This window comes from Aptenodytes forsteri, unplaced genomic scaffold (assembly GCF_000699145.1).
Source record: "Aptenodytes forsteri isolate BGI_AS27 unplaced genomic scaffold, ASM69914v1 Scaffold308, whole genome shotgun sequence".
NCBI lineage: Eukaryota > Metazoa > Chordata > Aves > Sphenisciformes > Spheniscidae > Aptenodytes > Aptenodytes forsteri.
This window is the reverse complement of record NW_008795475.1, coordinates 441,672-455,267: the sequence shown is the minus strand read 5'-3', so window position 1 is coordinate 455,267 and position 13,596 is coordinate 441,672. Positions and strand designations below refer to the sequence as shown.

General features: G+C 43.5%; 1 protein-coding gene across 1 annotated transcript in view; it reads right to left on the bottom strand.

Annotated features, from left to right (window-relative positions):
- Nucleotides 1–973: 973 nt before the first annotated feature.
- Nucleotides 974–13,596, bottom strand: part of MLLT1 (MLLT1, super elongation complex subunit) — a 28,727-nt gene continuing 16,104 nt past the window's right edge. Inside the window, exons 6-11 of the mRNA XM_019472561.1 lie at nucleotides 9,898–9,985; nucleotides 8,963–9,074; nucleotides 7,569–7,668; nucleotides 7,272–7,343; nucleotides 4,738–4,809; nucleotides 974–4,214 (exon numbers count right to left, since the gene is read on the bottom strand). Of these exons, the coding sequence (XP_019328106.1) occupies nucleotides 4,086–4,214; nucleotides 4,738–4,809; nucleotides 7,272–7,343; nucleotides 7,569–7,668; nucleotides 8,963–9,074; nucleotides 9,898–9,985 (573 nt within the window). The 3' untranslated portion in view covers nucleotides 974–4,085. The remainder of the gene's footprint in view (nucleotides 4,215–4,737; nucleotides 4,810–7,271; nucleotides 7,344–7,568; nucleotides 7,669–8,962; nucleotides 9,075–9,897; nucleotides 9,986–13,596) is intronic.

Sequence of the window (13,596 nt, the reverse complement as noted above, 5' to 3'; positions counted from 1 at the left end):
TTTTAAAATCCTCAAGTGACAAGGTATTTAATACCTCGGCTCTAGGCAGAAATACAATTAAAAATTATCTAGAAGTTGAAGTACTTACATTTTTCTTTAGGAGTGCAAACTCATCTTGTCAGTTTTTGATGGCTATTTCACGCCCCCAGGAAAGCAATACCGATGGATTTCCGCCGTTTTAGAAGCAATACTCGTACAAGGTGCACAATGGTTGTCTACAGCATCGGCACGAGCGTGCCAACTAGCGAGTGCCAGGCACCCGGGCTAGTAGAGAGAAGTTTCGTCCGAGCACCCCGCCCGCGTGCTCCAGTGCACCCGCCAACGTGACAGCTGAAATTTGCAGAACCAGAGTGACTCGCGTCTCCGCTTGCGGAGAACGTGACGGGGCAAGCTCCGTAAGGGAAGTTTAAGCCTCTCTCACCATCAAATACGTTCAAGATCTGACAAAAACCGCTTCTGGATTGTTGCACCAATTGCTTTGCTAGTTCTGATGCTACCGCCGCACACAGCAATAGAAGAACTGGTGGCAAAAATCATTGCACTTCCATGTATTCAGCCTGACCACGGCACAGCCAGTCTCGTTACCTACGTGTCCAAATTCCTCAGCTGGCGTTTTGGGACCCAGCCAGCCTTACTATCCTTTTTTTTCTTTTTTTTAATAGTAAATGTCAGTAATCAAAGCCTCAAGGCTTAATACATACGCAGACCAAGACAACAGGAAAATGCTCCTGACCCCTCTTTTGCCCTTTAATACAAAGGCCAAGGACAAAGGAAAAGCTGCGTCCTGATCTTACCTCCAACACGATTCAATTCAAAGCAACTCTGAAAGCCTTCAGACTGATCAGCACTTGTTCACGCCTTCAGTAACAAGATGAAGGACACTGAAAAGTAACAGAATTCTGTCCATTCTCCTTGGAAAAAACCATTATGGCTAGAAGTCAATTTTGGATATTTTTTTTTTTTCCTTTTTTTAAACAACGCAAGCTACTACACATCCTCGAAGACCTGAAGCAATGCTGACAGCAGCACTGCCACCTCCTTCCTATAGCACAATAATCCATCCATGCTCTCAAGAGTGACACAAGAACAAACACTTTATCCACAAATACCTGTACACGGCATGTTCAGAACAGCATTCAGCCAGCCTATAGAGAATCTACACAGGGAACTCGTTCATATGTAACTAGAAGGGGACACAAGACGAGGCCCAAATTTGACCGTTCTTTGTTTGCAGAGTCATTCCTCCTGTGGTCCCCGACGCTACCACATACCCCAAAAAACAACAACTCTGTAGAACAACTAAGTACTTGCAAGAAACCTTTTAGTAACAAATCAGCATGTGCACACAATGGAAAAGAACTATTGCTGGGGGAACAATCCTATTTCAGGTTTTCAAGGAGATTATAAACAGTCTAAAAAAATCCATGTGTAAAATACTTCTTATAAAAACCAAACAAAATTCCTATCAATGCTCATTAGACTTCACGAATAAAGTCGGTTCCAGGACAGGACGATGCCGCAGCCCCAGGCACTTCCAGCCAAGTTCAGGAACACCCTCCCACACGTGTTCTTGGACTGCCTGGGAGCAGCGTGACCATTCAGATCTTAACGTGAGAAGGGGGCAGAAGGGAGGTGGCACCTCCGATCCCTCGTGGGGTAACGCTGGAGGCTACTGATAGTCCCGGGAGAAATGCTGCCAGGATGGGCGACACAGATGCAGTGGCTGTGGGAGTAAGTTACCCGGGTGGAGAGAGGAGGCAAAGACCTCGGGAGATCTCGGGCTCAGGCTGGCTACCACCGCTGCTCCTATTGCTTCGGGGACAGGACAATGTCACCAACCCCGCCCTTCACTGGGGGCAGCGGGCAGGAGGCACCGCGTGCCAGGGGCTGCTCCGCACGCCCAGGGAGCCACGTTCGGGACCGTAGCGACCGCACAAGGCTTGCCTCCTCCACGCCACAGACCCAACAGAGACCATGAGTAGTCCGCACGTACCCACCACGCCTAACACAGCACACGGGCGAGTCTGTGACACTCGTGGACTGCGTCTGCCGTCCTCCACCGCGGTGCATCCCACTGCCAACCAAGACAGAACTGCAGCTCCTCCTCTTCCCGCTAGTCCTCCACCTTCTCAGTGTACATTTGCGCACAGGGTTTCTATCCAGGCTTGGCATTGTCCATCAAGAAAGAAAACAGCTGAGATAACTGTCGTGACAGGGTTTGCACCTGGCATGAGCTTGATTTTTTTTTATATATATATATATATATACACACACACACACACACACAAAAGACACATGAAAGATGGTACAAAGACAAAATTAATGGGAATCGGGTCAACATGACCCAACTCAAAAAAGCTTATCATCATATTGCCACTTAAGTTGATTAGTTGCAACATTTCCATGATAAAGAAAGGGGTAATCCAAAACAAGGGACTGCAATTTCATAATGGAGAAGGGACAGCAAACCCTGGAGTGATGCAACCCCCCAGCTCCCAGACGGGGCTTTCACAGATATGGGAGGTCCACTCACGAGCAGGGGACTCCTCCGGACCGCTGCTCTCCTCCTCGCTGCCTGCAGCCCACTTAACATTTGGCAAAAGCTTACACACTGATTGGAAAACGGAGCAATTCTTCAAAAAAAATACTGAATTTAGGGAACAGGAGTGTAAGGCAGTTTTGATGAAAGCTATAGGACTTTCCTCACACCCACCTAGACAATGCTTGGAAGTCAATACTAGTTTAACTAGAAATATATGAAAGATTCTGGATTAGTGTTTACTGTTTCCTGCCATTTCTTGAACAGGCAGCGGGGCGGGAGAGGAAGAAACAAACCTGACTTCACTTGGTTTTTACATCAGTGTTTTCCAGGTGTGCCCCAAGATAAAATTCTCCCTTGTTTTGGTTTTCCCAAAAGTACAGCCACTACTATAGGGGCCACTGTAGGAGATTCCTCTTTGAGAACATAGAACAAAACCAATCACGTATTTTGGCAAAGTTATTAAACACTGACAAATGAGAAGACGACAGGTGAGCCCCTTCCAGAGCACAAAATGCTTTGAAGATTGCTGTTCAGCTTTCATACACTAAAAATTGTCCACAAGAGGCATTTTAACAAACAAGTCAAATCTTATTAAGCGCCCTTCCCCTGCCATAGCCATTAAAAAACATAACAGAAAAACACACCCTTAAGATCATAAGACCCAACTAGGCCCTTCTTATACATACAGTACATACATATATATAATATATATATAAAATATACAGCTTACAGTTTTGTAGTCCTATTACAGTTAAAGCAGACTGAAAGGAGTGAGACTTTGTTTAGGAGCTCAGATCAACAAACAAGACATCTCAAAACCCCAGCGGGAGACAGCAGATTCTAGAGGCCTCTTCAAAGAGCACGAACTGTCTCTGCAGGAAGCTGAAGGTCCTGCGCGTGGAACGATGCCCTGTAGGAATCGGGAGCCAAATTACAGCAGTGCTCTGTACCGAACCGCGGCAGAACTAACTTGCAAGTGATCAAAACTGGAATCTGTCCACTGTCCTCTGCAGCAGACCAGCAGGACCCCTGGGAAGCCTCCTCTGTCATCAGTCTCTCGGCTAGCTTTGTAAAAGCCAATCTCGCTTACACAGCATGAACGCTTCTTCACAGAGCTGGAGGAAACGGGACTCACTAGAGCTCTCCGCAGGCAGGCTGGTCCCTAGATTTGGTGAAGAAAACATCGTCCACACTTCTTCAGATCTCAGAGACGCCTGAAAGCGTGCTCTTAAAACACAGTTTCTTGAAGTAAAACCAAAAAGGTCGCACTGTGCAGCTAAGTGCAGCATGTCTTTTGCTCTACTCAGGACCTGTGCCCAAGCGTACTTATGAAGCTAGGGAGGACAGACTCAGCAATACGGGCGCTTGTTTGAAGCCTACAAGAAAGTGCAGCTGGCTGTGCATTCATAGAGCATGGCTGTTCTCTAAGGCAGTGCTTCGGGTGAATCAAGAGAGTAAGAAGGCCTAGTTCCATGGGTTCGTTTCCTGGTACCAATAAACGGGATTTCTGGTTTCAAAAGCAGCCTGCTTCTAAGGCCAAGCGTCATGTTGCTACTGCTTCCAAGTAGCTCTGCAGCTTACGGACGGTTGTCTCATCCAAGGAGAAGAGGTCAAAGTCAAAGGTTGTGTTGGTAACATTAAAATGCCCGGTTTCCTCAATGAGGTTTACAATCTGTACAGAAAGGAGACAAGCAAGGATGTATACAGAGACCCCATAAAGATTAAGTACAGCAGAAAGGCCAGCAGATACAGAGCAACCCATCCAGTCCTTTTCTCATCCCTTCAGAATAGCCTCAGAGATGAGGATGTCTCGCAACATTCCCATTTTTTGGGAATCCTCTCCCAAAAAAGCAAACCAGCTCCTCCTGCATGCCTGACTAGCTCAGTCCGGAAAGTGACGTGGGCAAATTTCTTTCCTCTTAAATTAGACCGAGCGCACCCAGGTTTGGGACCGCTACCAGGATGGCAGAGGAAAGATGCACAAACCACACTTCTGTATCTTTTCCAACAAAAACATTGCATGCACATTGATTTTTTTTTTTTCCTACATATCTTTGCTTTCAAAGTGAACCAGACCCTCTCATGAAGGAGAGGCAAGTGAAAGGTCAAGCATCACAGGGGTCCAGCTGAGAACCTTGGACACACAGATTACCAGAGTACAACAGCTTGCCAGAAAGCTGACAAGTGATCTCTACCTGCTGTAGCACATTGCGCTCTCGTAGTGCCATTAGTCGCCTGTGAAGCTCCACTAATTCATCAGTGTAGGCCTGTAAAGGAGGCATGAACAGAAATAGTGACATACGTGGCATGTTTGTATGACTGCCAAAGTGACCTTCCTAGTGAGGATCAGACAAACTTGAGGCCCTGTCAGACATGTTCCTATTCCCAATTTTTCCCGAAATTTTTTACTGCCTCCTCCATCCTTATCAAGTACTGGGAGACTAAAGACTTCACACAAATAGGGATGGTCTGAAGACCATCAGCAAGACTATTTAATGACACCATTAAACAAACACCTGTAACCAGCTTTAAGTGGTCAGAACCTTTGAGCTTAGAGGACCTCAACAAGGTGAAGTTCATCTTGGTGAACTTCAGTGCGAGTTCTTCATCAGCGGGTTGTACTAATAAACTGCTCATTACCTGAAAATGCCTGCATCGATGCTCAGTGACCAACACCCCAGCAATCTGCTGAACAATGATTTGTGTTGACTGACATGGCTGAACATGAGCCGGCAGTGTGCCCAGGCGGCCAAGAAGGCCAATGGCATCCTGGCCTGTATCGGAAATAGTGTGGCCAGCAGGAGTAGGGCAGTGATCGTGCCCCTGTACTCGGCCCTGGTGAGGCCGCACCTCGAATACTGTGTTCAGTTTTGGGCCCCTCGCTACAAGAAGGACATTGAGGTGCTGGAGCGTGTCCAGAGAAGGGCAACGAGGCTGGTGAGGGGTCTGGAGAACAAGTCTGATGAGGAGCGGCTGAGGGAACTGGGGTTGTTCAGCCTGGAGAAAAGGAGGCTGAGGGGAGACCTCATCGCTCTCTACAACTCCCTGACAGGAGGTTGTAGCGAGGGGGGTGTCGGTCTCTTCTCCCAAGTAACAAGCGATAGGACGAGAGGAAACGGCCTCAAGTTGCGCCAGGGGAGGTTTAGATTGGACGTGAGGAAAAATTTCTTTACTGAAAGAGTGGTGAAACATTGGAACAGGCTGCCCAGGGAAGTGGTGGAGTCCCCATCCCTGGAGGTATTTAAAAGACGTGTAGATGAGGCGCTGAGGGACATGGTTTAGTGGGCATGGGGGTGTTGGGTCGACGGTTGGACTCAATGATCTTAGAGGTCTTTTCCAACCTCAATGATTCTATGATTCTATGTGTTTAGGAAAGGAAAAAATTCTTTAGGCGCACTGTATTCCCAGGTACTTTTACATACACCACAATGGGAAATGCAGGATTGTTTACAAGCTCAACATTTTAATTGTTCTTATATAAGGATAGGGTTTTTTGTTTGGGTTTTTTTGGTTTTTTTTTTGTTTGTTTGTTTGTTTTTAATTTAGGCAGCCAACAAGGCAAGTTTCTGTTGGTACACTATTGCTCATGGGGGATAGATTCTTAATCCGTAAAGCTGCCCCAGAGTTGTTCATGTCCGTATCAGCAAAACGAAACTCATTTAAGTAATTGTACCGAGGAAGAAAAAAAACACCAAACCAAAACCAAAAAAGGTGAAATATACCCCTCCCCAGCACATTCACGCAGAGAAAAGCATTTTTCCCAAAACACCTAAACAATACTGAATGCTACGCTTGCTGGGAGAGCTACTAGTGTGTTTTATAAAACCTCTGACAGTTGGAAAAGCTGATGGCATTTCAGGCACTCTCTTCAATGGGTCTCAAGGGTGTTCCCTTCTATCTATATTAAGTAGTCTAATAAAAGATACTACTACCTACAAACCTTGCCTCAGATAAGCCATCTCAGCTATGGTTAACAGTATCTAGTGGTCGAAGATTTTGTAGCTAGCAGGAGACTCAGATGCAAGTATCTCTAGGTCACGCTTAGACCTAACATTAAGTGATTAACCTTTTCCTGTTGAAAAAGTGTTAAAACACACAATTGAGAGCTACAGACTGATTCTTTGATTACTGCAAGGACCTCAGTGATGAGACTAAGGAAAAGTATTAAGCTCCCATTTGATTGATTGATTTTTTTTTTTTTTTAAATGGAAAAAATCACAGTGGGAGAAGTTTCTGGACTACTTGGGGTTTGGCTATTTGCTTGTGAGTTAGCCATGCTTTAGGAGCATGTACGCTGCTCAACTTTCCTCGGAGGCAAAAAAGAAGGGAATTTCATTGAACAAAGGTTTCAACTAAACCAGCAAAGCAGAGCATCAAACAATCTTTAATTTGTAAGATCAAAGACAGATGAAAACTGCCTTTTAATGAAGAGGCACTTGCTACTACAGCAGTAGCCAGACCACTGGTTTGGACAAAGGGCAAACAAATAAAACAATTTTAACATTTTGCATATGGAAACGACCTGGGGGTCCATCTATTTAACATACACAATTTCTGCAGTGTCACCCTCCAAAGTCTGTCCTTTCAACATCTGTTTTTCATTACACTCAAGCTTTTAACCTGCCAAGGCAGAACAATCTGAACAGGCTAGGCTGATACAAATTGTTTTCTACACAGAAATACTAGTGAGCATTCAACAGTTCTATGATACGTAAATCCTCAAACATACCTTGTCATATGTTCCCTTCTTCAGGATCTTCTCTGGCTTGTTACAAGACTCTGGGCTTTTTCTTCCAGATGCCTGAGGGTAAAAGAAATCAACATTAGGGACCCAAATTAGTTCAGACAACATGGTGGTTTGATGGTTTGGATACACAGCACTGAACAGAGAGAAATTACCTGTCTGATGAAGACAGTGAAATAGGGAAAATCTGGTGCAAGTGAAGACTAACACCATGGACTGAACACAATGCAGGAACCAAGAGTGGTGGAAAGTAGCATTGTATGGGCATGTAGGATGCAATACCTTATTATTTGCTGGGGGCAGTTTCTGACCAGGAGGTGGCTCTCGACTTGGCAGGCAGGAATCTGCACTGTTATCACTGTCACTGTCACTAAGGCTCAGTCTGAAAAACAAGCAGCAGAGAATTAGCATCACCAGGTAATAGGAAACTTAATTAGCTGTCAACTGAACCACACAGAGTTAAGTGAAATTCTCTTCTTTATTATAGACTACTAAATTGTCTGGGAGAAATGGTCAGTCTGTAATTTCCAAGAATCCCTTTTTTCCCAGCTGATGTCGCCTTTGCCATCTTCCATTCCTTGGGCAGGCAGAGTGGGGAGTTTTAGTTTACACATTACAGCCAGCGACTCTTTCATACAAGAGTCCCCTTAGAACAACTGTGTAAGTACCGCCTGATTTTCACAAACGGCAACTGTTCATTTTGGGCATTCATTCCAAGATCAGAGTACCTGCATGAGAGGCTTACCAACACCTCCGCTGAAAACACAGGCAAAAAAAAAAAGCATTTAGTGTTTCTATTGTGACCTTTGAGATTTTCTATTTATTCTCATTCTTCTTGTGGCCCTACAGATGTATTATAGCAGGTATACTACTTTTGATGAGTTTGAAAAACTGTTTATTACTTATCCCCTAAAGGTCTATAAAATATCCTTCAAAGTCTCTCTGTTCCTGTTTAGTTGATAATGACAGAGTGCAACAACGGATTTTTTTTTTTTGTTTTTTTTGGTGAACACAAGCATCATTTGAAATTTGCAGCTGCTATCTGGGCCAAGCATTTGGTTTCAAATATTCAGCCTGAAACTCCAGGTTTTGGCTACAACAGCGTTTCCTGAGGGGAGAAGGATGAAATTCAACTATTTCCATTGACTAAAGCAGGAAACAGCTGTTAACCAAGTCCCATAGGAGTCAAGTAACCAACTGTCAGCACGCACTATTGGCAAACACCGAGACTTCTCAGTTTTGTATCAGTCATATGCAGTAAGAAGAGCACACATGCTGACAGCCTCCACAACTCTTCTCTAATCTCTGCAGATCAAAGGTGTCACACACCATTCAGCTCAGCAGAGATCTGAAGACGACAATTAGGTGACTATTTTAAGGGGCTCAGTCACTAACACCTGCAAGCTCAACACACACCACTTCCCAGTGGCTTCCTCTCTTTGAGCTCCAGTGATCTCTCCTCATCCAATTCTGTTCTCACCCTGTTTTCATTGACTCTGTGTCCCCACCCCGTGCTAAGTACTCCACACATCTGCCCTCTCCCTCCTTCTCTCACACTTTCCTCTCACGCATAGCCCCATCACTTTGATTCCTCCCTCCAAATGGAGGACACACAAAAATACCAAACATGGAGGGCAAAAAGACAACAAGCATCTTTCTTCCTGATTTGTTACCACCTGGAATCCCGGCTGACTGGGTTTGCTTTGACTGCTGCCTCTTCTCCGGAGGAGCTGTCATCATCATCTGACTCTTCTGACTGCAGATCTTCCACCATGGAGCGCAGCGGGCCTGGGATCAGAGGGGAGACAGCAATTCAACACTAGGACACGTGCAGAAGAACTCCATCCAAGCTATCTGATCTAAACCGGATTAGTCATTATTAAGATACATCAAGATTTCTCAATAAGATGTCACCGGCATTTTCATTTTGCACAAAGATATCGCTAAAAGACACCGTATTCCACTCTCAAAACTAAAGCAGAGTTGACAAACTTTACAACTGCCGTAAAGCCACCCTAGCCTCCCCCCAAATCCTCCCACTCTCTTCTGAAATGAAAACAAAAGAACACATTTTTCATGCGTTTGGGGACTATTTTAAATGTCACTCAAGAGACAGTATTTGTAGCAACACAGCATTTGCTAAGGTTAGAAGATTTACTGTTGCCACAGTACATCTCTTTGGGTTATCAGTGGAGGAATCTGAAAAAGAAGCTATGTTACGCACTGGCAAAGTGATGAATATCGCATTTATAATTTTTAATAAAACATACATGAGATTGGAGGAGAAATATTCTGGTGACACTATAGATCAAGCAGCAGCAAACACATTTATAAACCGAGGCAGAAACCAAAGTCAACAGGGAAAGAACCAAATCCAGAGAGATACCCTACTCATAATAAATTAACTGCCAAAACAAGAAAAATACTTGTTCATGACTACACTAGGACATTATTGCCTTTTCTTGCTGAAGCGTCACAGCTTCAACACATGGTTGCATACAAGAAACTGTATGAGCCTTACATATGGTGCTGGGAAAACAGATCTAATTCTCATGAGCCTTTTAAGGTTATGCAAGGAAGATTTTAACAAATTTTATTTCTTGCAACACACCTTGACTGTGGTTCTGAGATGGCTCGAAATCAGAGTCAGAGCTGGAGTCGGAGCTGGAGCTGGAGTTGGAAGGGCTGGACTGGACAGACTTAACCCCCCATAAAAGGGAAAAAAAGAAAAAGAATCTTAACCTTTCTAATCCGGAAAACCAGCGCAGAGCACAAAGCACAGTGAGACAGAAGCATTTGAGCACTCTACAACATCATACATCACTGAATGCAGTTCTTGGAATTACAGAAAATAAACAAAATGCAAGGTGAATAAAGCCAACATTTATGAAAACTTTGGCACGCTGTAGCTCAGCACTCCTGGGCAGTAGCATCAACAGCTCCCACCAAAATCCTTCAGGCCACTAGTTTCAAATAGCCTCAAGTGATGAAATACAGCATTTGAAAAATGTCAAAGTGAAAAAACCCTCACTTTGAAATGTGAAAAGATGACTAGCATACAACCTAGAACAATTATCAAAGCCCTCTTAAAAAGTGTCTTTATTGTAACCCACCAACCTTCCCTCTGAATACCTCGTACTGATCATTAAACATGGAAAGGATGCCTATCCTAACTAGCTCACTTGATGCCAAAATTAGTTCTAAGTTATTACTGTACCCTCAAAACAGTTGCTTCTACACCATCTGAGCGATCGGCTGTACTGTTTCCAGTTTATTGTGAAAACATAAACAGAAACCAGCTAAACTTTAGTGAAACCAACTCCACTGACTGCCAGTATTCAGCAGAAATGCCAGGAGCATACTATGCAGTAAGAGTGAGTAAAAAGATATAATGAACTACTGCTAATAACAGCATCCAGAAACAAAGTTTTAGTGTTACATGTTTTTAACATAAACCCAGAGATTGTACAGCAATCACATGCTTTAGCCTAAAGGACCACGAGGTGGCAGTGAAGGCTAAATCAACTCTTTCATCCCCAATAGCAGCAGCGACTATTACAATAATCTTAAAGGGTTTTTTTGTTACTCAGTAGGATCTAGTTTAAAGATTCTCAATGTACTGTAACATTATCTTGCCTTTTAAAAAGTAATTCCCTGGAAATTTAGCACTTCAATTTCATTGCATCATTCCTGGAAATCCACCTATTACTTCCACTACCAAATCCTGATGCTAGAAAAATCACACATTCCCATTGATCAATAACCTTTATTACAGAAAGTGTTAATACTATAAAAACATTCTGAACAGGTAGAAAGAGGCACATCAGCAGCTTTGGGCATTAATAAGTGAAAGCGGCGGCAGGACTTTCATCCCAATATCACCCTTCCCTGTAATTTATCACCCAAGTATTGTTAAGAGTTTCATTTATTCAACTGTAAGAAGGCAGGGGAAAAATGTCAAAAAGGGGTACTACAACCCTTGTGAATTATGCAGTAGCAAAGGAGAATAATCTAACAAGTCCAATACCTGATATACTGGCACATGGCAGCAGCCCTATTTGTTTAGAAAAATTACAACATGAAAGTAAAGAGCAATATTTTCAAGATAACGGAGCACAGCTCTTGTGCCTTACCCACAGATTCAATCCTATTGTCCTTCATTCCCGATAATCTAGCAGGTGTTCCCTTAAAATGACTTAATAGGACCTAAGAAGCAGAAGTTGGAAATTGTACAGACCCCCGTCTCTCCTTTTGCCATTAACCCTATCAGCTATTTCAACTGTTTAGGAAGCACCCAGCTGGACATGCTCTGCACGCTCAGGCTGCAGTTACTGTCACCATGATATGACAAAAGCACATGCCGACAGTGGAAAAAAGCAATCCTGCCCTCACATCTCAGCCTCTCCCTTTTGTCAGGACTAGTGTTTAGGCTGCCAAGCATGAGGCCAGTACAGGGAACTGGACTTGATGGGGGAAGGGGAAAAAAAAAAAAAAAGAGAAAGGAAAAAAAAAAAAGGACAGACAACTAACTTTCAGCAGGAGCTGAAATGGAAGGAGAAACTCTTTCAGCCCATTGCAAAGTCACACGAGCTCTCATGCCAGCAGAACAAATGAGAGCAAGACTGTTCCTTTCAACAGCAGCCTGCAAAGATGTCAACTCAAAGCAATCGTAGAGTTGCAGCCTCAGAGCATGTTGCACAATACGTTGGCTGCAGCAGCAAAGCTGATTTAAGAGTTTCCGGGCCCCGGTCCACCTCCAGCTGCTCATTCGCTTTAGTGATGTGGCTTACCACACAGATCCACAAACAGCTGTACCAGTACAAACGATGGAATAGCAAACTGCAGCGTTGGGAGCAAAAAGAACCCCCCAGGGTGGAAAAGAAACTCAGTCTTCTCTGCTGATGCCAATGCATTATGCAGTTATACCCTTAAGCTTCAAGTTCCACAGAAACCTAAGCTGATCTGACTGGCAGCTGCCACGGTTCCCCCTCCATCACACTCAGTATTCCTACCCTCCTTCTGGGCTAGCGCTCAAATACCTCTCTCAACCATCCAACAGACACGAGAGCTGGTGCAAGAGAGGACACAGAAGCATACAAAGCTTGGTGGGGACAGGACAGGACTGCAGCAGACGCTGTGGAACCACAACCACAGTTTGTGGTTTCACGGAACAGTCTAAACAGCACTATCAGCTTACAGCTGCATGGTGAGTCCCAGGGGGATGGATGACACCTAAGAAATAATGAAGTACAAGACACTCAGGACTTCACAGATCAGCAGAGTACAGAAGCTTGCAGTGAGGGCCACGTATCTTGTATCGAAATGAGAAGCCTCCTACACACCGATGCAGCACTTCAGGTATAAGGCTAGAAGTGGAGAGGAGCTGCTTCTTCTTAATGCACAAGCTAGACATTTAATCAATCTGGAAAAAATCTTTGCCGAGTAACTTGAATTAACACTTCTCCAATAAACTCTTCTACTGGGAATCTTTTGCAAAAAAATCCTTTCTGAAATAAACACATCAATACTTACTGTATCATGGTGCTGATTAAATCATAATACGAATTGTCCCTAGAAGATTTATTCTAGTAAAACAAATCTTTCTAAAAATGGTCAGTAGGAAGCAGTTCAAAAACTCATGTGATGTTATCCTGTGAATCCTATTAGAAGATATATGGCTTCTTTATAGCAAATACAAAATATACAAGCGAAAAGTAGCCAGAGTTTGGATTTAAGTTGTGTCCTTCCCCTCCTACTTTTTTTTTTGGCCTTCTTTTGGAAAACAATTTTTAGAAGACAGGATGAGGAATGTTCTTAGTTGTAAAAAGGAAAAAAACATTTAGACAGCTTTTAAAAATAGTAGTACAATAACATAGTTTGTTTTATATTTTACAACACAACTTATTTAGGTTTAGTGGCATGTGGTTGTATTTTGAGCTTTAGCCAATAGCACATTTCTTACATGCCATGTCAGGAATAGGGGGGTTTATTTACATTTTAATACTGTTTTTTCAGAAACAAAACTGAAATTATTTCCTCCTTTTCTGAATTAAGATCACGTTCAAAAACATTATGTTATCATAAGCAGGTAGAAAGTATATCTACGCCTACTATACTCTAGCTCTATAAATGACACTGCAAGGGATGAACGAGAGACCATAACCTTAAACTCCGACTTTTATGTAACTCTGCCTGCAGATAAATCTAAATAGAACAGGAGGTAAACCAGGTAGCAGTAATGATTAATACTGATAGGATTTTCAAAGAAGAGGTTTTTTTGAGATACAACCCAGCCTAAGCATTTGCCAAT